The following is an 18,669-nucleotide window of genomic DNA, read 5'->3' on the forward strand; positions in this document are numbered from 1 at the left end:
CAGCGCAATCTTCAACAGCTTGACGACTACATATAGGTTTCTTCTATGGTTTATGCACCTCTCATGCTACTAGTATATATCTAGCCTGCTATACTTGTAGGATCTAGAATTGTCGTGAAGTTGCCACACTGCCCTGTAAAGAATCTACCTTAACGCCGGGTATTTTGACAAACCGGAAGGCACAACACCACCATCCATAATTCCACACATCAGACATCGGATACATACAGCATCCAACCTCAACCATAGGACATCATGCCAGGAGCAACAGATACGTGCAAGAGATGCAAGACGAACACGTCGGTGCTCGTGGTACGCTCAGAGCCACTTTGCCAGTGAGCATCGCCTCACGACGTCGATGTGATTCACAAGACTAAAATTTCGCAGTGATTGTTTCGCGAGATATGTGCACACAAAAGCCATCAAGCGCCTGGAGACGTTCCGTGTAAATTTTGCGGCTCCGGCTCAACAGCGCAGAATCCTGCTACCCCTCTCTTTTGGCGTTTCATCCACCACGCTCTTGCACGTCCTGGATCTGCACCTCAAAACTCAACAAGCCAAAACCGGCCGTACGGGATTTACCATCAGCGTAGTACTCATCCAAGATCTCGAACAGTCTTTTCCTGTTGATCAACTACTCAGCAAGGCTCGGGAGCAGTATCCAGATCATCAGTATGCGTCGTTGCCACTGCACGATGTGTTTCGACTCATCTCGGACGACGCTTCTCTTCGAGGCCTGGCGCCAAATCTAGTTGCCCAGGAAGGCCTCACTCATCAGGAGCAACTCACCCACATGATCAGCTCGCTTGTTTCGGCTACGGCACGTGCAGATGTTCAGAACACACTCAAGACCAGGCTGATTGTCGAACACGCCAAGCTGACCGGTTGTGAGAGCATACTTTGGGGTGACAGTACCACCAGACTCGCCGAGAAAACACTGGCCGAGACAGCAAAGGGCCGAGGGTTCTCCTTGCCATGGCAAATATCAGACGGCGAGTCCCCTCTTGGCGTCAAGTTTCACTATCCGCTCCGCGATGTTCTCAAGAAAGAGCTGGTGTCGTACACCAACATGGCAGACCCTGGACTGAGGCCACTTGTGTATGAGCCATCATCGGGCGCGACGCAGGCTTCTACGAGCTCGAAAAACACCACTATTGATGACCTTATGAAGCAGTACTTCGAGTCTGTCGAGGAGAACTTTCCTAGTATCGTGTCGAATGTGGTTCGAACTACCGGTAAGCTTCAAATGCCAACAGATGCGACTTTAGACCCACCCTGCAGTCTATGCGGTATGCCTGTATCTGGTGGACGGTTTGGCATCCATGGTTGGGGCGGCGACCAGGAGGATGGCATTGACGATTTGCCCGTGGATGCCGCGAGCAGGATCTGCTATGGTTGTACGAGATCGATGTCTCGACCGATCACAGCTACGAATGGGACTTGAAGATGGCCATGTGTCACTTATGATCTCCAAGACTCATGCGAATCCATCCGTCGATCGTCACGCTTCACAGTCTTCTGATCAAGGGTGTCGAGACAGCCGGACAAAGATTGTAGAGAACCCCACGATCACCTCTATAGGATCCAAGCTCTAGAACCTCACGCTCCTACACTCGAGATATTACGCAAGCTCACACCACTATCGCAAACGTGAACAACATGGGGAACATTAGGCTTAAGGGATGTACACTTGGCGATGAGCATTGTGGAGTTCACGTATTATCGGAAGAGGCGTTAAGAGTAGATTGAGGAGATTAGGTCAATAAACGAGAGAATATTGTAAATTAAACCATGTAACTACAAAAGGGAGACAGCCTCGGTTGCAGAAGACAGCTCCTTCGCGTGAAGCCAAAATTCAACACCATAGCTCATTTCAGACGATGAATTGACCCTGCATCGAGCTTCATGTGCGACTCAAGGACATCTTCGAACGTGAATCAATTATCTGCAGACTGGTACGAAACAGAAGCATCAGTATACAGGTCTTGAAATGGTAAAACAGCTTTCTTTCACACGGCCACTAGCATACTGAACCTTACTTTCATGATCAAAATTCATGCTCTCTCGTATCGTTACAGCATACAGTATTTTGTTCTGCTACTTGCTTTGCATGAGTTTCCGGCTGCCAAGTGCGTTCTGATGGTGTTAGGTGGTTTCTAGAAAATCCACGGAAGTTCGCTTTCTTTTCAGGTCTAAGCTGACGAGCAGAATAACTCTTCGTTAACGGCTGAGAGTTTCGATGCTGGCAAAGCCACCGTAGAGTGTGTCATGCATCGTGGCGAAATCCATAAGAAGTTGGCCGTTGTTAGTCAGCCAATCCATTGTTATGGCCGCCACTTTCCAAACATCCCATCTCCAAATTTCATCATCTTTCCACGAAAAGGTGATCGGCCTTTTTCACTGTTCTAGGGGAGCTATCTTCGCTGGAGTACATAATTGATTGTCGACGCTATACAAATCGAACGAAGCCATGGGACGTACGGAGAAATCTCAAGGGTTAGCACCACCTGCCGTGCGCAAAGTTGTTCGAGCGAAACAAGCCCGGCAGATCATCAACACGCAGGTCGTCAAGATTTTGGCCTCAAATGCACGGGCAAAGAGAGGGGCAGAAGGGAGTATTTTGATAGCCGATCCTGGGCCAGTGATATTCGGGGCGAGTGAGAAGGAAACCGAGGATGGCGAGACATATGTTAAAAGGAAAGGCCAAGGGCGACGAAAAGTCAGGGATACTGAGCCGATGCTGGGAAATCAGGATCATGGCAAGAGAAACACCAAAAAGAGAAACGATTCATTGGACGACCATATCCCGGATTTGACTTCAGCTGCGGCGGTGTCAGATTCACCGAAACGCGAGCTAAAGATTCGTATCATAGCAACAGATACACTTACTGCAGCACACATGCTGGCCTTGCCTTCACAATACGGCGAGCCCGACATCAAACCCACAAAGAAGTCTCCAAACGTTTGCGTGCTAAACCACGCTTCTCCTTTGAGACCAGGCGGTGGAGTCTTTTCAGGCGCAACGTCACAGGAGGAATTTCTATGTTCTCGCACCACTCTCTACCCCTCACTGAAAGAATCTTTCTACCGTCTCCCAGAAATCGGAGGCATCTACACACACGATGTTCTGGTGTTTCGAAACTCGTTGGGGCTAGGCTGTAAGGAAGGTGAGCTGGGCCATCACCACTCATACTGGATCGATGTAGTTTCGGCTGGCATGTTGCGCTTCCCGGAGTTGGAAGGGGAAGAAGACGAAGTCAAGAGATTTAGCAAGAAGGATATGGAGCTCGTGGAGGCAAAGATGCGCGGTGTACTTCGCATCGCGACGTCCAAAGGGGCAAAGAGATTAGTCCTCGGAGCCTGGGGGTGTGGAGCCTATGGCAACCCTGTTGCAGATATAGCAAGATCGTGGAAGAAGGTGATCAACGGTGGGAAACCAACTGGTAAGAGAAGCCGGATCACAAAAGACATCGAGTCGTGGCCCGATCTGGAAGCCGTCAATTTCGCAATACCCAATCGCAAGATGGCAACTGAATTCGCTTCCGCCTTCGACAATAGCCTCGAAGTTGAAGTGGGGCCGCATGAAGCTGACGAGGACGAGGAGGAAGAAGAGCAAGATGCTGTAGCCTCTGAGCTACGAGACAAGATACAGGAAATTGAGAGTCAGTTGAGTAGCGTGTGGAATCCAGCACTGAAACACAGATTGAGTGCTATGCTCGATGGGTTAAAAACACAATTAGGAGAACGAGTTGGTGAAGTGGAAGTGGATGATACAGACGAAGAGCAACAAGAGGGCGGTGTGCCTGTTGCAGGCGATAGTGATGACGGAATCTGACACTTCCTACGCTATCGTAGTCTTTGAAGTGGGGCCACTTTGTACCGGATGAAGTGAATCTATGAACGACCAAGATGTTATCATCGTTAGATTCCCAAAACATCGTCATGCCACAATCTCCACCACTCGTATACTGCAATTCCTCCTGCTGTCTGCACATTAAGGCTTCTTGTAACGCCCACAGTTCGTATCTCTACACAGCGATCTACAACTGCAAGAACCTCAGCTGTGATTCCTCCTTTTTCACTTCCCAGTACAAGCACACACTTCTGGGGGAGTGTGCCCGAGTCTTTGCGGCTACCAGTCGTATAGATTGCGTCTTTCGTGTCCGCATCGCTGTCTTTCCCCTCATCTCCAAGCATGCCACTCCGATCTGTCTGCTCGATACCAACAACTGCGTACCCCTTCCTCTTCATCTCCAGCAGAAAGTTTGGTACTCCATACGCCTTGAGCTCATGGATTGGAAGATGCTTTTCTGACGTCACGCTCGTAGCCTTGAAATCTTTATGCCCTAGTTTCTTGAGATCGTCAATATATAATGCTTCAAGGCCAAAGGATTCTGAGATGCGTGACAAGCCACCCAGATTAGTAGGATTGTCAATGAGCGATGCGATGAGTATGACAGATGCTGGTCGCTGGGATTTCACATGTGGGGGCCCAGAATGTGGGTACAGTGATGCAAAGTCGAAGCCGGACTTCGTTTGAAGGAAAGTTGGTGCCAGTGAGGATTGTGGTGAAGCTTGCGTTTCTGGATCCTGAAGAGTAGCTACCGTCAAAGTAGGCGACCAACCAAGGGCTATGCGAGTCAACGGTAGGTTTGTTTGTAGTGTTTTTTCTTTGTCCTGAAGTTCTACAAAATCTTCGTGTGCGACACGCTTCTGTTCCGGCGTCTCGATGGACAGGTATTGACCCTGGAATATACCGGTGAGTGTGAAATCCTTCACTGAGTCTAACTTCAAAGTTCTAATACTCCAAGCCGGCGCACCAAATTTATCCATCCCACGAATGTGCTTGTCCAGTGCCACGAACGCCGGGTTTCCGGTAATAGATTTCCAATCGTTCGAGGTTGCCAGGTCAAAGACGATGGGAAAGCACCAATGTGCTTCGTGCCGAATGTGAACCTTGGGACTTGCTGAGAAGGGAATTAATCGGATCAAAACGTTGAGTGCGAAATTTTCCGAGTCCAAGTACGGGGCAACAAGCGCTGCCACTTTGACCAAACTAGCCACGTGTATCGGACTGCCCTCGTCTAGCTTCTCCAAATCGTTTAGTATCCGGATCGCCTTACTTGGGAACCGGTAATAGATACGCGCAACAATCCATTCAAGCAAGAAACGGTAACGTGGCCATTGTTCGACAACCAGTGCTCGAGTGAAAGCATCCAAGTACATGTCAACCTGGGTATCTGGGATACAGAAATCTGTAAGTAGCAGCATAGCTTGTAGCTGAAGCACATCTTTCCATTTGCTGATGATAGGTATGGGAGCTTTCTGCTCTTTCCAGGGCTCAAGCAAATGGTCCAATATGCGCTTAGCAACCTTGGATTGGTCCTCTGGAAAGCGACACAAAAGGTCTAGCACGGCAGCGTATGCATGCCACTCGCGTTGTCCATAGTAGAACGCATAGTCTCGATGCGGTACAAACTTTTGGAGCTTTTCTGCAGCCGCAACCTCAAATAGGAATTCAGTCTTGACCGTTGGTGGATGGTTTACAAAACGGAGAATGTATTCTTCGAACGGCAAGATGCTCGTGATTGATGGACTTGAGAACACAGCTTTTCGAAGAGACATCGCAAGTACAGAAAGAAGATATGGCCTGCTCTCAGAAAGCCGTTGAAGACACTCCATTGCTCTTGTGAGAAGAACTGTAAGACTTCCATCAGACTCCGACTGCGCTGCGTCCTGCAAAATGCAGATCTTTATGCAAACCGGATGGAAGAAGAGAGCTGGCATATTGACAGCTACTGATCTGCTGAACTCCCGTCTGTCTGCCTCTTCCCATAAAGCATCCAACACAGCATACATATCATGAGACTTTATGAGTGTAGCATCAGCTCTGTCCAGTGTCTGTATCAGGGTTTTGCAAGCTGATGCGTAAGAATCCCCCTGGATGGAGCAGTGCTTCGTGTCGTATAGCTGCTGCAGAAAGCTCTGCAATGGAGGTAAGCCATCAACGGCACATGGCGTGAGTTGGCCGCTGGCCAGGGGGTGTGTTTCGAGATGTAATATCTTTGTATAAAGAGATTTATAACTGGCTGTCTCCTTCTGCGCCGAAGTATCTTGCGAGACGTAATCGCAAAGCTGTTTGCAGTAAAGACCATATAAGTCGCCGGCAATCTCTGGTAAGCCAGTGAGACGTGAAACTCGCAGTATGAGGTCCAGATCGGCTGGCTCCAGGGAAATATGTGTTGTTGTACGCAACGCTAAACCTTTGTTTAGTCCCTCCAACAGGTACAGAATGGAATATTGAAATAACCTTCCACCCGCGTCCAGAACAAATTGTAAAATCTCGAGGATGAGAGAACGACAAAGCATGTCTGGCGAATTCGCTACAAACATTGCAATGAATTCTGCAAGTGTTGCGCCATGTATACAAACTGTTGTAGTTCGCGTCGCTGTAAGTGTCGAAGTGAATAAGCTTCCCTGGGTGGCCCAAGGGAGAAATCCCTTTACGACAAATTCTATGTGATTTGGGGCGAGTTCTCGATGCTAAGAACAGAGAGTGAGTTAGCAATAGCGATGGTGTGAGCAATGGGATTAGAGGCTTGAGGAAAGGGATTGTTGAGGATCGCAGTGTGCGAGAATTGGCAAGATGGTTCGAATGTATCGAAACTCTGACTTACTTTGATCAAGTAGCCCATGTACCAGTTCCCGATGATCTTGCGAATGTTATCCTGTACCCTAGGGTTCAATGCAGCGGCAAGTAACGTAGTTGCCATGGCGGGTGTAACCTTTGAATCGGTATCAATGAGAGTTGCCAGCTCGGGCAGACAGGCTTGTACTTGGTTTGAGTATCGATCTAAAACGATAGTTTCAAACAGTGTTGCATATTGTTCGTAAGCCTTGTACACAACTTTGGAATCGTCGGCGATGGAAACCATGACAGGGGTGCGGATATCTTGTGTATGAGGAAGGTGCAGAGAGAGCCGAATGATGGCTAGGCAGTATTTGCGCTGATCAGCGTATCCGACCAACAAGCCGGCACGAAGTGTTTCCCAATAGAGACAGTCGTATACGCCAACAAGTTCAGTTTTGGTTCTGCTAGCCTGTACAATCCACTGATACCAAACCTTGTAAATCTTGTCGGAAGCAGCAGTAAAATCTGTCGTTCTAAGTGTCTTCAGTCGATTCCACCATGACTGGTCTACTAATGGGTGGTTCAATACATGGCTTTGCAGTGCATGATCGTATTGCAGCCACAAAGGAGCGTGGTTTTTGGGACAAGCCACGAGAATTCCAGTCTGCTGGTTCTGGACCAGCAGCGAGAGAAGAGCAGACAGGGCATCGAGCGCGGGTTCATTGATACGGTCGATGCCAACAAAACGCACAAGAAAACCCAGAGAAGTGGGATCAATAGCATGTTTTGTCTTTGGAGGAAGCCAGTACGAATATTTGAGGAGGTTCAGGAATGCTACAGCATTGCGGACGTGATCTTCCCTGGATGTGATGACGTCCTCGTCGCTCGTCTCTTGTAGCGTGGTGCTCTTTGAGAGCTGGACTAAGGCAGCGTTCAGGCAGGGCTTGATGTACTCCTCGACAAAGAAATGCACGAAAGCCTCATTGCTGTGGCACAACTCGGCGAGCACAAAGAGATGTTCTGAATCATGTGGTTCCTCGGGTATGCGTGACAAGAGAAGACGTCCAAGCGCTTGATGTTGGGGCTGATAATCCTGCAGCACCTCAGCAAAGTCGTGGGGACGAATCACAGCGAATGTACATTTTCAGCGTCGACTGTCGGCAGCAGGCGAAGGCAGAGGGCCAGGGCGTCGAGGTCAAGACGGCTCGACGGCGCGTGCAGTCTGGCCCAGTTGTGCTCAAAGGCCTTTGCCCTAGAGGCGGGGTCAAGATAATGGTCCATGAGTGATGGGCGGTGTGGAGGCTCAAGGAAGACGGCCCTGTATCGAGCGTGCCGTGGGCGCTATCAATGGCTGCCACGTCGCAAGCGTTGGACGCGCTGAGGCCTCGTCTCGTCGCCCTTTGGTTGGTGCTGGAGGATTGGGCAGTGCGCCAAGCCCGTGACGTCGCTTAGTGGCTGCACGGCAACCGCATTGTTGACATTTCGCCCGTTCGGGGAAGCGCGCGAGCTGTGGACGTCGAGGCACCTGCGCAACATAGCCAGTGCGGTCGAAGCACCTCTGCGAGCACCCACTGTTTATTTTCCACCAGACCGTATTTTTGGACGTGCGAATGTATCACCGACAGCTCACTTCGACTGCTTCGGCGCCCTCGCTGCGCGCATCCGAGCCGTACGTGCCAATGGCCCCGCTGATGGCCGACGACCCGGGCAACGTCAAGGTGGTGGTGCGGTGCCGGGCCTTTGTGAGGCGAGGTATGTCTGGCTGTGTGTCTGCGGCAGCTGCCCGTGCAAGTGCTGACCCAAGGCAGAGAAGGAGCGCGGCACGCGATGTCTCGTGCGCATGGAGCCCTCGACGCAGAAGACGACGCTGTACGCGCCCGACGAGGGCGGCCCCAACTCGCGCAGGCACGAAGACAAGGAGTTCACCTTCGACCGCTCGTACTGGTCGCACGACGAGGCCGACCCGCACTACGCCCACCAGGAGGACGTCTACCGCTCGTTCGGCGAGGAGTTCCTCGACCACAACTTCGAGGGCTACCACACGTGCATCTTTGCCTACGGCCAGACGGGCTCGGGCAAGAGCTACACCATGATGGGCACCCCAGACAACCCGGGCCTCATCCCGCGCACGTGCGAGGAGCTGTTCGACCGCATCCGCCACGAGCCCCGCCCGGACACGAGCTACCACGTCCAGGTCTCGTACTTCGAAGTCTACAACGAGCACGTGCGCGACCTGCTCACCCCGCGCACCAACCCGCCCATCTACCTCAAGATCCGCGAGAGCCAAAAGGACGGCGTCTACGTCCAGGGCCTGACCGAGGCCGAGGTCAAGTCGTACGTCGACGTCGAGCGCCTGATGCGCCTCGGCGACTCGGTATGTGTGCTCCCTGAGACGGCCGCATGCCCGACTAACGCCTAGCAGAGCCGCACCACGGCCTCGACCAAGATGAACGACACGTCGTCGCGCTCGCACGCCGTCTTCACCATCCGCCTCAAGCAAATTACCCACTCGCTGCTCTCCGACGAGACCATCGAACGCACCGCCCGCATGCGTCTCGTCGATCTGGCCGGCTCGGAGCGCGCAAAGTCGACCGAAGCCACGGGGCAGCGGCTCAAGGAAGGAGCGCAGATCAACAAGTCCCTCACCACCCTCGGTCGCGTCATCGCTGCGCTTGCGGACCCACGGCGCCACGCAGCCAAAGGACGGCGACCGCGTGAGGTTGTCCCGTACCGCGACTCGGTTTTGACCTGGCTGCTCAGGGACTCTTTGGGCGGCAACAGCAAGACTGCCATGGTGGCCTGCATCGCGCCTGCCGACTACGACGAAACCCTGTCCACTCTCCGCTACGCCGACCAGGCCAAACGCATCCGTACCCGCGCCTCAGTCAACCAGGATTGCATGTCCGCCGCGCAGCGCGATGCCGAGCTCAGCGAGATGGCCGAGCAGATACGCAGTCTGCAGGTCAGCGTCAATGCTGCCAGCCAGCGCAAGCGCGAAGAGGCGACCGAGCTGGAAGAGTACCAGAGACAAGTTGCCATGATGCAGAGACTAATGCTGGAGAACCGCGAAGTCTCAGCCGCGAAGATCAAAGCACTTACATCAGAAGTTGAAGAAATGCGACCTGTGAATGTAGCCCTACGCGCTGAAATCGACACTCTGCGCCGCCATCTCGCACTGGCGCTGGGAGAGCTCAAGAATCCCATTGTGCTGCCTCCGCCGCGCGAGTTGGGTTCGCCAAATTTTGAGCAGGGAGAGTGGTTAGAAGACGGAGAGACCTCGGTCCCTGCACCCTCTGATGGAGAGGGCAGCGATGATGACTCTGATTCAGGATACGATGAGGGCGATCACAATGAGTTGGCACACGAGTTGCAGGGCGAGGCGGAGGAATTCTTAAAGACTCTTGGGCTGTTCCGGAAGAAGGTGGGGAGTGATGTTGAGCGCTTTGGCGTGAGGGAAATGATCGCTGACCTGTCGTGATTGATGTTGGATGGATGGGTGTTTGTGCACGAACTTGGGCACCTTTGGTTTTGAATGCATTGAGCGATGGCGTTGGGTTTTCTCTGGTTAACAGAAACGGCACGGTATATAGTAAATAGCTATAATGACTCCAATGGATCTTGCGTATGCAGACGCCTATTTGTTGGACATGTGAGGTCGCGCCTGAGCTAGGGCCTCTCACACATCCATGTCAACCTCCGATCCCCAAGCTCAAGCTCAACCTCGACCTCTGCCTCCACGACCACGGCGACGCGCCATGATCCCCCGCTAGGCCCGTCAACCATGTCAAAGCCAACCGCCAATTGGGAAAAGGTCGGCGACAAGTTCTACCGCAAGGTGCAGCTGTACACGGCCGTCTTTGATCAGGACCTGGAGCTCGAGAAGTACAATGTGGTGGGGGCTCCATACAGCGGTGCTGTAGGTAGGTACGCGTGCTGCCATTGTGCTCGCGTCGGAGCAGCGGGCTAACAACTGCAGCCATCTACCGCGATGAGGAGAAGCTGCACACATATCGCGGGCCCGGCGTGTCCAAGTCCAGCATCGACATGTACAGCTGCGCAGGCAAGCTGATTCGAAGCATCACGTGGGATAAGGGCACCATCAAGGGCTTGGGTTGGTCCGAGGACGAAAAGCTACTTGTCGTCACCGCCGACGGCACTGTGCGCTGCTACTACGACCTTCAGGGCGACTTTGTCCCCTTCACGCTGGGCCACGACTCTGACGTGCACGGCGTCGTGTCATGCAAGTTCTACGGTACAGGCTTCGTTGCGCTGCTGGGGAACAACCATCTCATCTCGGTGGCTTCGTACACGGAGCCGCGCCCAAAGCTCCTCGCTATCCCGCCCTCGGAGCCTGTCGTGTCGTGGAGCATTATACCACCTGCCTATTCGCTCTCACGCTCCGTTGAGGTCATACTCGCCATTGGGCATACGCTATATGTCGTCGATGCGACTGAGGCTGAGGATCGCAATTTCGACGCGGGACCCTTCCAACACATCAGCGTCAGCCCCCGGGGCGAGTTCCTTGCTTTCTACACCGAGGACGGCAAGGTGTGGGTGGTAAGCGGGGACTGGAGTGAGAAGCTCAGCGAGTACGACAGCAAAGTCCAGACGGTGCCAAAGGACATGCAGTGGTGTGGATCCAACGCTGTTGCCCTGGCCTGGGAAGACGAAGTGCACCTGATTGGACCCAGGAGCGCAGCCACCAAGTTCTACTACGATGCATGGGTTCACCTTCTACCAGATGTTGATGGTATAAGGCTATTGACAAATGACGTTTGCGAATTCATTCAGAAAGTACCTGATGAGACAGTCGACGTCTTCCGTTTGGGATCTGATTCTCCTGCAGCAAACCTTCTGGAAGCGTCTTCTCTGCTAGAGCAGAAGAGTCCGAAAGCAGATGATCTCATCCAGCTCATTCGACCCAGCTTGGCAGAGGCCGTGGATACGTGTATCAAGGCGGCAGCACACGAGTACAATATACACTGGCAAAAGGCCCTTCTCAGAGCCGCCTCTTACGGAAAATCAGTGCTTGACCTGTACTCTTCTGACGACTTTGTCGATACTTGCGACACACTACGCGTTCTCAATGCTGTGCGATTTTATGAGATTGGCCTGCCACTCAGCTACGACCAGTATCGTCGCATGACGCCCGAGAAACTCATCGAACGCCTCACAAATCGTAGTGAATACCTTCTCGCATTGCGAATAGCAGATTATCTGCACCTACCAGCAAGCCATATACATGGCCACTGGGCGCAGCAAAAAGTGCGCGTCTCTACAGATCCCGAGGAAGAAATCTGCAAACTCATAGTAAAGAAATTGCATGGCAAGCCCGGCGTGTCATTCGAGGAAATAGCACGAGCAGCTTACGATGAAGGGCGTGTTCGTCTTGCAACCTCGCTTTTGAACTATGAGCCTCGGGCAGGAAAGCAAGTTCCCTTGCTGTTAAGTATGAAGGAAGATACCATCGCCCTTGATAAAGCCATAGAGTCCGGTGACACAGATCTCATTTTTCACGTCCTTTTACACCTCCGCAAGGAAGTTCCTTTGGCGTCCTTCTTCCGTGTCATCAATAGTCGACCCGTCGCTACCGCGCTCGTCGAGTCCTCAGCGTGGGAGCAAGATCGTGAACTACTGAAGGATTTATACTATCAGGACGATAGAAGGTTGGACGGGTCAAATCTTCTCTTATCTGAAGCGCTGGCACAAAAAGACCTAGTTGGTTCCTTGGATAAGCTGAAGCTCGGATCCAAGTATCTACAAGACTCTCGCGATACTGCTGCAACATTTCAACGCAGCGCCATCGACGATGCAGCAAAACTTCTTCGACTGCAGGAGACCTTTGAAAAGGAACTCAATGCCGCCGAAGGTGCTGCGACATCTTCCTTCATCGGCCTTAGTACCCACGAAACCATCTTCCAACTCATCCGCCAAGGCCGTTTCAAAAGAGCACAGAAAGTTCAATCCGAGTTCAAAATTACCGACAAGACATACACATGGTTGCGCCTCCGTGCACTGGTGTCTGCACGCCATTGGACTGAACTTGAATCCATTGCATCACAGAAGAAGAGTGCAATTGGATGGGAGCCGTTCTTCAATGAAATCCTTGCAGCAGGCAATACGCGGGTTGCATCTGTTTTCATACCAAAATGTACGACGTTGGTTGTTGCGGAAAGGGTGGATATGTGGGTAAAGTGTGGTTTACTTGTCAAGGCTGGTGAAGAAGCTTATAAGGCGAAGGATAGAGTTCTGTTGGACGAATTGAGGGCTAAGGCTAGTGGGAGTGCCGCGGTGGAAATTGAAAGGTTTTTGGGAATGCTGGGGAGTGGGAGGAAATAAGTAGAAATAATGCAATATGATCAGATTCGCGCAACGACCACACATTTACCAGTGCCAATGCCAGTGTTCACAAATTTGGTTAAATATATTTCTCAACTTTGGTCAGCTTTTTCCGCAACTCAACGCCAGGTTTTGACGACGTTCTGAGGAGCGGATGACGAGTAGGCTAGACATCTAAGTTACATTGATAGTTTAGAAGGACTATACAGAGGCTTGAGTTGAGTATAGTGTCAATTTCATGAGACTGATGGTTCACCCTCGATGTGTTATTTTAAGCATCTTTAAGGATCTTCTTCATGTCTCCTGGATTCTAACGTTCCATGTGTGTTTTCCAAAGCGGTGCATGTATAAGGTACTAGCGGTTACTCTGCCATCCGTCTTGCTCTGCACTTTGGCGAATTGATAGTATGCGAACATGGTATGGTTTCACAAGAATGTTGTATCCAGGAAAGAACGATAGTTAATAAACACACCGCTGATGACTTCAAGACGTTACGAGTAAAGTGCGAAGTATAGTTCACTTTCAACCAATCATAGTATTCGGAATCTTGGCATCGCTAGCGCCCACCACTCCGATCGCAAAAATACAGCCCACGCGCCTCTGGTCTCAGCACGCCCTCACAACACACGCAGGATATCCACCTCTTTGCGCTTTCACACTCACACAAAATGGCTCCCGCAACCGTACGTACACCGCTTTGCTGTCCGCTGGGCTGAGCATGCGCGCTCCCACAGAACAGTAGGCTAAGGTACATTGTAGAAGAAGTCCGCCGCCGGCGCGAAGAAGGGCCAGAAGGTCACCAAGAAGGTACGCATACTCAATACTTACGCGCCCGCGATCGCAGTCGTAAGGTCTCAGTCTAACCAAAGGACTAGTTCATCATCAACTGCTCGCAGCCCGTCAACGATAAGATCTTCGACATCCAGGCTTTCGAGAAGTTCCTTCACGACCGTGTCAAGGTTGAGGGCCGCACCGGCAACCTTGGCGAGACCGTCCAGATCTCCCAGCAGGGTGATGGCAAGATTGAGGTCATTGCGCACCAGGAGTTCTCCGGCCGCTACTTGAAGTACCTGTACGTTCTCAAATATTTCATCCAACGAGAATAGGGCAACCAACTGACAGTCGTTGTAGCACCAAGAAGTTCCTCAAGAAGCAGCAGCTCCGTGACTGGCTCCGCGTCGTCTCCACCTCCAAGGGTGTTTACGAGCTCCGCTTCTTCAACGTTGTCAACGATGAGGCGGACGAGGACGACGAGTAGATGTACCATCTCAACTACCAGCATGGGTTGTATGGAACCTGAGTCCAGTACAGGTCGCGGATGGTGTTCCACATGGCATATAGCGCAATCACAATGAATTGTTGCATTTGTCAAACTCGCTGTTTTATTGCCGGCTGTGATTATTGTGATGGCTTCACTATGCCTTTCAAAACTCACCCGTTTAGCGTTCCCTTTGTAGAGATTCTTGTTTGATATTTCCAGCACGTACTTATCGTGCAACACATGCAAAGACTGCCATACCCTTCTGCATGTCATTCTCGGTCCAAAGAGAAACTACATGGAGTCATCTTGCGTTGCATGATGCGGTCTGCGGTCAGTCCCGCGATAGCTTCGACAAGACAGGACATGGGACCCTTGTCTGCTGCTGCTCAAGCATGTAAACTACAAGGTACTTGGCTGTAATGCGAGATTCTTATGGTACGACTTGAGCACGTTTTGCATCAATGTGTGCGAGAAGTCATCGCAATTTGATGCACAAGAAACAATCGGATGAGTCTCATGTAAGCCTCCTATAGGCTTGAGCTGCCATCTGAAATTGGCCGACAATTTCTGTCTTCGGGATGCTCAGTACACGGTTTCCAATTATGGCCGTAGGTAGTAGAACGTTGTATCCGAAAAGCCGAAAAGGCAATTAGGCATTTAGATACTACTTTGTTCAGAGCGAGAATAGATGCGGAGGCCCAAAAGACTGGTTGTGGATCTAGGTGTGATCGTCTTCGCCAAGTGTTGCGTGAACAACGTGATGATCACGTCGGAATGGTTAAGGGAGTGTGTCCGGAATACATTCGGAGTAAACGGGTTTCAAGGATATGATCCGAAATAGGTAAAAGATATCTCGAAGATCTCGACAATTGCGGAACGGGGAAACGGAAGAAAGCCGTTGCAAGAGTATTTAGTCTCCAACGAGAATCGTTGAGCAGGGTATCGAATTGTGTTCGGTGTCGACAGTATGGCGACATGGCACGTTTTGCAAGGAATGGAGTCGTACCCTCGCACGCAAAAATTCATCATACAGACACTGCAACGCGTGGCAGCTGCGAAAGCCCCACTGTGGTTATGAGACAATCATTGTTTGATGCCCAAGGATGGGAACTTCGTTGAGGAGTTGAACCACACAAGTAGATGCGATATCCGTGGTCTTCAAATGCAAGATCTGCCGATGTACTTCCCAATTGAGAACAGCGTGACGAAGTGTTCTCTACTGCATTGCGAACCTGATCAACGCGTCCGTCAGCCAGAACAAGCGAGGTATCGTGGACTTTTCTAGTGGTTTGTCTGGTAGTGATGTCGGTGTTGTGACGTGCAAGACCCATCGGCCGTCTCCGATGGACCTCGCAAAATGGGATTCAGCGAGAAGGCCATCAGGATCGACTATGACATTCGACGCTGTGATCTATGGAATAGTCTGGAGCTCTCGACCTGTGGATGCTTCTGAGACGTGGGCCTGTCAGGCACCGTATAGAGTGGGCCGATCGACCAAAATCTGCAAAGAAGCTGCAAAGACTCTTGGGATCATGTGGAGATCAGTCAGGCCACGGACACCAGGCAGATCGCTGCTTGGTTCATGGCTGACTGTCAAATACAAATTTTCTAGCATTACCTAACGCCGGTGGCTTGGCATATAAATCGCGATGGTCTAGCCGATGACTGTGAGCTGGCAACGTTACACAATTAGCAATGGCCGCAGTCAGGTATGCCGGAGCACGTCAGGGGCTGTCGTATTCCGTCAGGTGGCCACGGGGCGGTGACGGCACTCAGCTTTGAAATCTGGGGGAACTGCTCCGGGACGGCAAGCTTCCACGGAGATGCTGAATGTCCAGCCCCAAAGTCGCCATCTGCCACAGTCGCCAACGCCAATTTGCGGGGAAATGTGCGCGATGGAATAACGTTCAGCGGCGGGCGCTCTTTCCGTGGCCTGCGACGCGAGCACCCATAGTCCCGGCGGTGGAGATGGAATTGTTGTGATGCGTATGCTCATTCTAATGGCCGCCGGCGAAGGGGCATATATCAAGCCACGTCGTGATGGCGTGTACACATGAAAAAACGCCCTAGATTTGACCAATAGGACGTTGAATGCTGAAGTAGACGCTGGATTTTTGATCGTGTTGTCGAGTTAGCGGTCAACACAGACAGCACATGTAGTTAGGCAGCCTTGCAAAGGGCGGAATGACACAGCTGGATCATGGCACGTTCCAGGGGCTCGGCGAAATCTTCAATGGCAAAGAATCAGTCCCTGGTCATGAGTGCACCTCCTGACCCAAAAATTGCAGGAGCCCGCAGGGATTGCTTGCCGCTACTGGCCTAGCGTGACATCAGCAAAAGCTTGCCTTCGGTCGTTACTCGATGGCATCATGTCGAAAGTGCACGAGGCACCCAGTCATCGAGTTTCTCTCAGGTAAAAGTTCAAAACGCTCTGGGAATAAAGACCTCCTTCACCCCAGCACCTTCGCTTCTTTGTACAGCCCATCGGAACATGTTTCTGCCTCAAGAACATCTACATCAACTAAATTCGCACAAGATCAATTCCTGAAGCCGTTGTTCCTATTCCACCTGCATATCGCTTCTCCGGACCTGCCTCGCATCGCCATTGGATCCTGCTTATCATCCCACGCCCAAAAGCAGACTCATCCACTGACCTTATCGGACGTCAGCCCTACCCCAGATTCTATATTCGTTATGCCCGGTCGACTGCTTTCGACCCTTGTCAGAGTGACGCCTACGCCATTGGTTAAGTCGGAACATCCCAAGGCACATCAGCAATCCCTATTTCCGCCAGTCTACTCGCTCGCCCCACCAGTCAAAGAGAAGGCAAAATCCCAAGAGTCTTTGGTCATGGATATTTTCAGACGCCACAACCAGGACAAACATGTCGAGAGCAAGAAGAGCCCCAAAGTGGAGGCTCAGATGGCCGCCTCCATGAAGATGAACGTCGAGTCGCCACCCATCGTCTTCTACAGCAGCCCGCAAACGTCAACCGGAGCTATTTTCTCTGGTCAACTCGCCATCGACGTTCACGAGCCATACGTCACCATCAACAAATTCGAAATGCGCTTGCTTGCCGTTATTACAACGAAAAAGCCTGTGGCTCCACATTGCCCAGACTGCACCACTCAAACCACTGACATTCACACGTGGGAATTTTTGACACATCCTGCGTCTCTACGTCATGGTCTGCATAGCTACCCATTCAGTCACTTGTTGCCGGGACATTTGCCCGCCACTACACATGGCAGTCTTGCAACACTAGACTACTATCTATCGGCTGTGGCTACAACCTCTACCGGCGAGAAGATCACTTACAAATGTGGCTTGGACGTCAAGCGTGCCATCTTCCCTGGAAATGAGAAACACTCCATCCGCATCTTCCCTCCTACGAACCTGACTGCCGCAGTGAAACTGCCACCGGTCATCCACCCTATCGGCGACTTCCCTATTGAGATGCGTCTATCTGGTATTGTCCAGAACAAAAACGACTCCCAGACTCGATGGAGACTGCGAAAGCTTAACTGGCGCATTGAGGAGACTCAGAAATTCATCTCACCAGCATGCTCCAAGCATGCCCAGAAAGTCGGGGGTGAGGGCAAAGGTGTCCTCCACGAAGACGTTCGTGCGATTGCTAGTGAGGAGGTGAAGACCGGTTGGAAGACAGATTTCGAGCGAGGCGAGATTGACATAGAATTCAATGCCGCCTGCAACGTCGCACTGAAACCTCTCTGCGACGTAGACAGCCAAAACGGCCTCAGTATACGTCACAACCTGGTCATCGAGATGGTCGTTGCCGAAGAGTGGGCGCCACTAAAGAAGCTCAGCCAAGCAACACCGACCGGTGCAGCACGCGTTCTGCGAACGCAGTTCCATCTCGTTCTCACTGAGCGCTCCGGAATGGGCATTGCGTGGGATGAAGAGCAGCCCCCCGTCTATGAGGACGTACCTGCTAGCCCGCCCACCTATGTTATGGATTGCGAACCAATCTCTGGATCTTCCTCTCGCTCATCCAGCTTCAGTCTTGCGTAAACCTGTACCATTGTTTCTTTGCTCTTCTTCGATTCCTTACAGATCTTCTTCAGCAACCTATTCGATCGAGTTTCATCGAGTGTTTTTGGCGGAAGGCGTAGGATATACCCATTTGCTTTATACCAGAATCTTGCACGAGCAATGTTCTAGGCGTTGTTTATTGTTTTATCACCAACCCTACGCATGCAGCAAGGTGTTATTGGTCTAGGGCGGTACTCCATCCTGCATTGCAGCGATGTCGATAGTCGTTTAGTTCATCATAAAAAGTCATTCAGCATTTCAGGTCAGATATCAGTATATAGTAAGCGCATGATACCCGTCGGGGAATCGTAATCAAGTTATTCTACATTGAACTCTTCGATCTTGCCCTCCCGCTCTCATTGTGATGATGCTATTAATCTGAGT

General features: G+C 51.5%; 7 protein-coding genes across 7 annotated transcripts; 6 read left to right on the plus strand and 1 right to left on the minus strand.

Moving 5' to 3' along the window:
• Positions 1 to 255: 255 nt before the first annotated feature.
• On the plus strand, positions 256 to 1,444 carry P153DRAFT_297527 (uncharacterized protein; the record flags this gene model as incomplete). The annotated part of the gene is made up of 2 exons (XM_033664163.1): positions 256 to 335; positions 388 to 1,444. 2 exons carry the CDS (start codon positions 256 to 258, stop codon positions 1,442 to 1,444), a joined length of 1,137 nt encoding a protein of 378 aa, XP_033520868.1.
• A 919-nt stretch (positions 1,445 to 2,363) lies between these two features.
• On the plus strand, positions 2,364 to 4,253 carry P153DRAFT_369188 (uncharacterized protein). Its single transcript, XM_033668702.1, has one exon. The coding sequence runs from the start codon at positions 2,471 to 2,473 to the stop codon at positions 3,833 to 3,835; it is 1,365 nt and encodes a 454-aa protein (XP_033520869.1). The 5' UTR covers positions 2,364 to 2,470; the 3' UTR covers positions 3,836 to 4,253.
• Positions 3,879 to 8,410, minus strand: P153DRAFT_78529 (uncharacterized protein). The gene is made up of 3 exons (XM_033673397.1): positions 7,772 to 8,410; positions 6,678 to 7,724; positions 3,879 to 6,543 (listed from the first exon to the last, which is right to left on the minus strand). Exons 1-3 carry the CDS (start codon positions 7,910 to 7,912, stop codon positions 3,922 to 3,924), a joined length of 3,810 nt encoding a protein of 1,269 aa, XP_033520870.1. The 5' UTR covers positions 7,913 to 8,410; the 3' UTR covers positions 3,879 to 3,921.
• On the plus strand, positions 8,130 to 10,256 carry P153DRAFT_369189 (kinesin-domain-containing protein). The gene is made up of 3 exons (XM_033668703.1): positions 8,130 to 8,383; positions 8,440 to 9,005; positions 9,054 to 10,256. The coding sequence occupies exons 1-3, from the start codon at positions 8,311 to 8,313 to the stop codon at positions 10,107 to 10,109; spliced, it is 1,695 nt and encodes a 564-aa protein (XP_033520871.1). The 5' UTR covers positions 8,130 to 8,310; the 3' UTR covers positions 10,110 to 10,256.
• A 156-nt stretch (positions 10,257 to 10,412) lies between these two features.
• P153DRAFT_346261 (vacuolar protein sorting-associated protein 16) lies at positions 10,413 to 13,002 on the plus strand (the record flags this gene model as incomplete). Its single annotated transcript, XM_033666117.1, has 2 exons — positions 10,413 to 10,551; positions 10,608 to 13,002. 2 exons carry the CDS (start codon positions 10,413 to 10,415, stop codon positions 12,968 to 12,970), a joined length of 2,502 nt encoding a protein of 833 aa, XP_033520872.1. The 3' UTR covers positions 12,971 to 13,002.
• A 731-nt stretch (positions 13,003 to 13,733) lies between these two features.
• Positions 13,734 to 14,229, plus strand: P153DRAFT_297690 (ribosomal protein L22e; the record flags this gene model as incomplete). Its single annotated transcript, XM_033664171.1, has 3 exons — positions 13,734 to 13,778; positions 13,847 to 14,043; positions 14,103 to 14,229. Coding segments are annotated over 3 exons (369 nt in total), but the record flags the coding sequence as incomplete, so codon positions are not given.
• Positions 14,230 to 16,575: 2,346 nt separating this feature from the next.
• On the plus strand, positions 16,576 to 18,571 carry P153DRAFT_369191 (uncharacterized protein). The gene has a single exon (XM_033668704.1). The coding sequence runs from the start codon at positions 16,594 to 16,596 to the stop codon at positions 18,262 to 18,264; it is 1,671 nt and encodes a 556-aa protein (XP_033520874.1). The 5' UTR covers positions 16,576 to 16,593; the 3' UTR covers positions 18,265 to 18,571.
• Positions 18,572 to 18,669: the final 98 nt, after the last annotated feature.

The sequence above is a fragment of the Dothidotthia symphoricarpi genome, assembly GCF_010015815.1.
Source record: "Dothidotthia symphoricarpi CBS 119687 unplaced genomic scaffold P153scaffold_17, whole genome shotgun sequence".
NCBI classification, from domain to species: domain Eukaryota; kingdom Fungi; phylum Ascomycota; class Dothideomycetes; order Pleosporales; family Dothidotthiaceae; genus Dothidotthia; species Dothidotthia symphoricarpi.

Bases quoted from the DNA above. Each gene is read 5' to 3' on its own strand.
- P153DRAFT_369188 (XM_033668702.1), top strand. From the start codon at position 2,471: ATGGGACGTACGGAGAAATCTCAAGGGTTAGCACCACCTGCCGTGCGC.
- P153DRAFT_78529 (XM_033673397.1), bottom strand. From the start codon at position 7,912: ATGGACCATTATCTTGACCCCGCCTCTAGGGCAAAGGCCTTTGAGCAC. The intron at 7,725-7,771 runs GTACATTCGCTG...GAGGTGCTGCAG, and splicing joins CGACAGTCGACGCTGAAAAT to GATTATCAGCCCCAACATCA. The intron at 6,544-6,677 runs GTAAGTCAGAGT...CTCTGTTCTTAG, and splicing joins ACATGGGCTACTTGATCAAA to CATCGAGAACTCGCCCCAAA.
- P153DRAFT_369189 (XM_033668703.1), top strand. From the start codon at position 8,311: ATGGCCCCGCTGATGGCCGACGACCCGGGCAACGTCAAGGTGGTGGTG. The intron at 8,384-8,439 runs GTATGTCTGGCT...GACCCAAGGCAG, and splicing joins CCGGGCCTTTGTGAGGCGAG to AGAAGGAGCGCGGCACGCGA. The intron at 9,006-9,053 runs GTATGTGTGCTC...AACGCCTAGCAG, and splicing joins TGATGCGCCTCGGCGACTCG to AGCCGCACCACGGCCTCGAC.
- P153DRAFT_369191 (XM_033668704.1), top strand. From the start codon at position 16,594: ATGGCATCATGTCGAAAGTGCACGAGGCACCCAGTCATCGAGTTTCTC.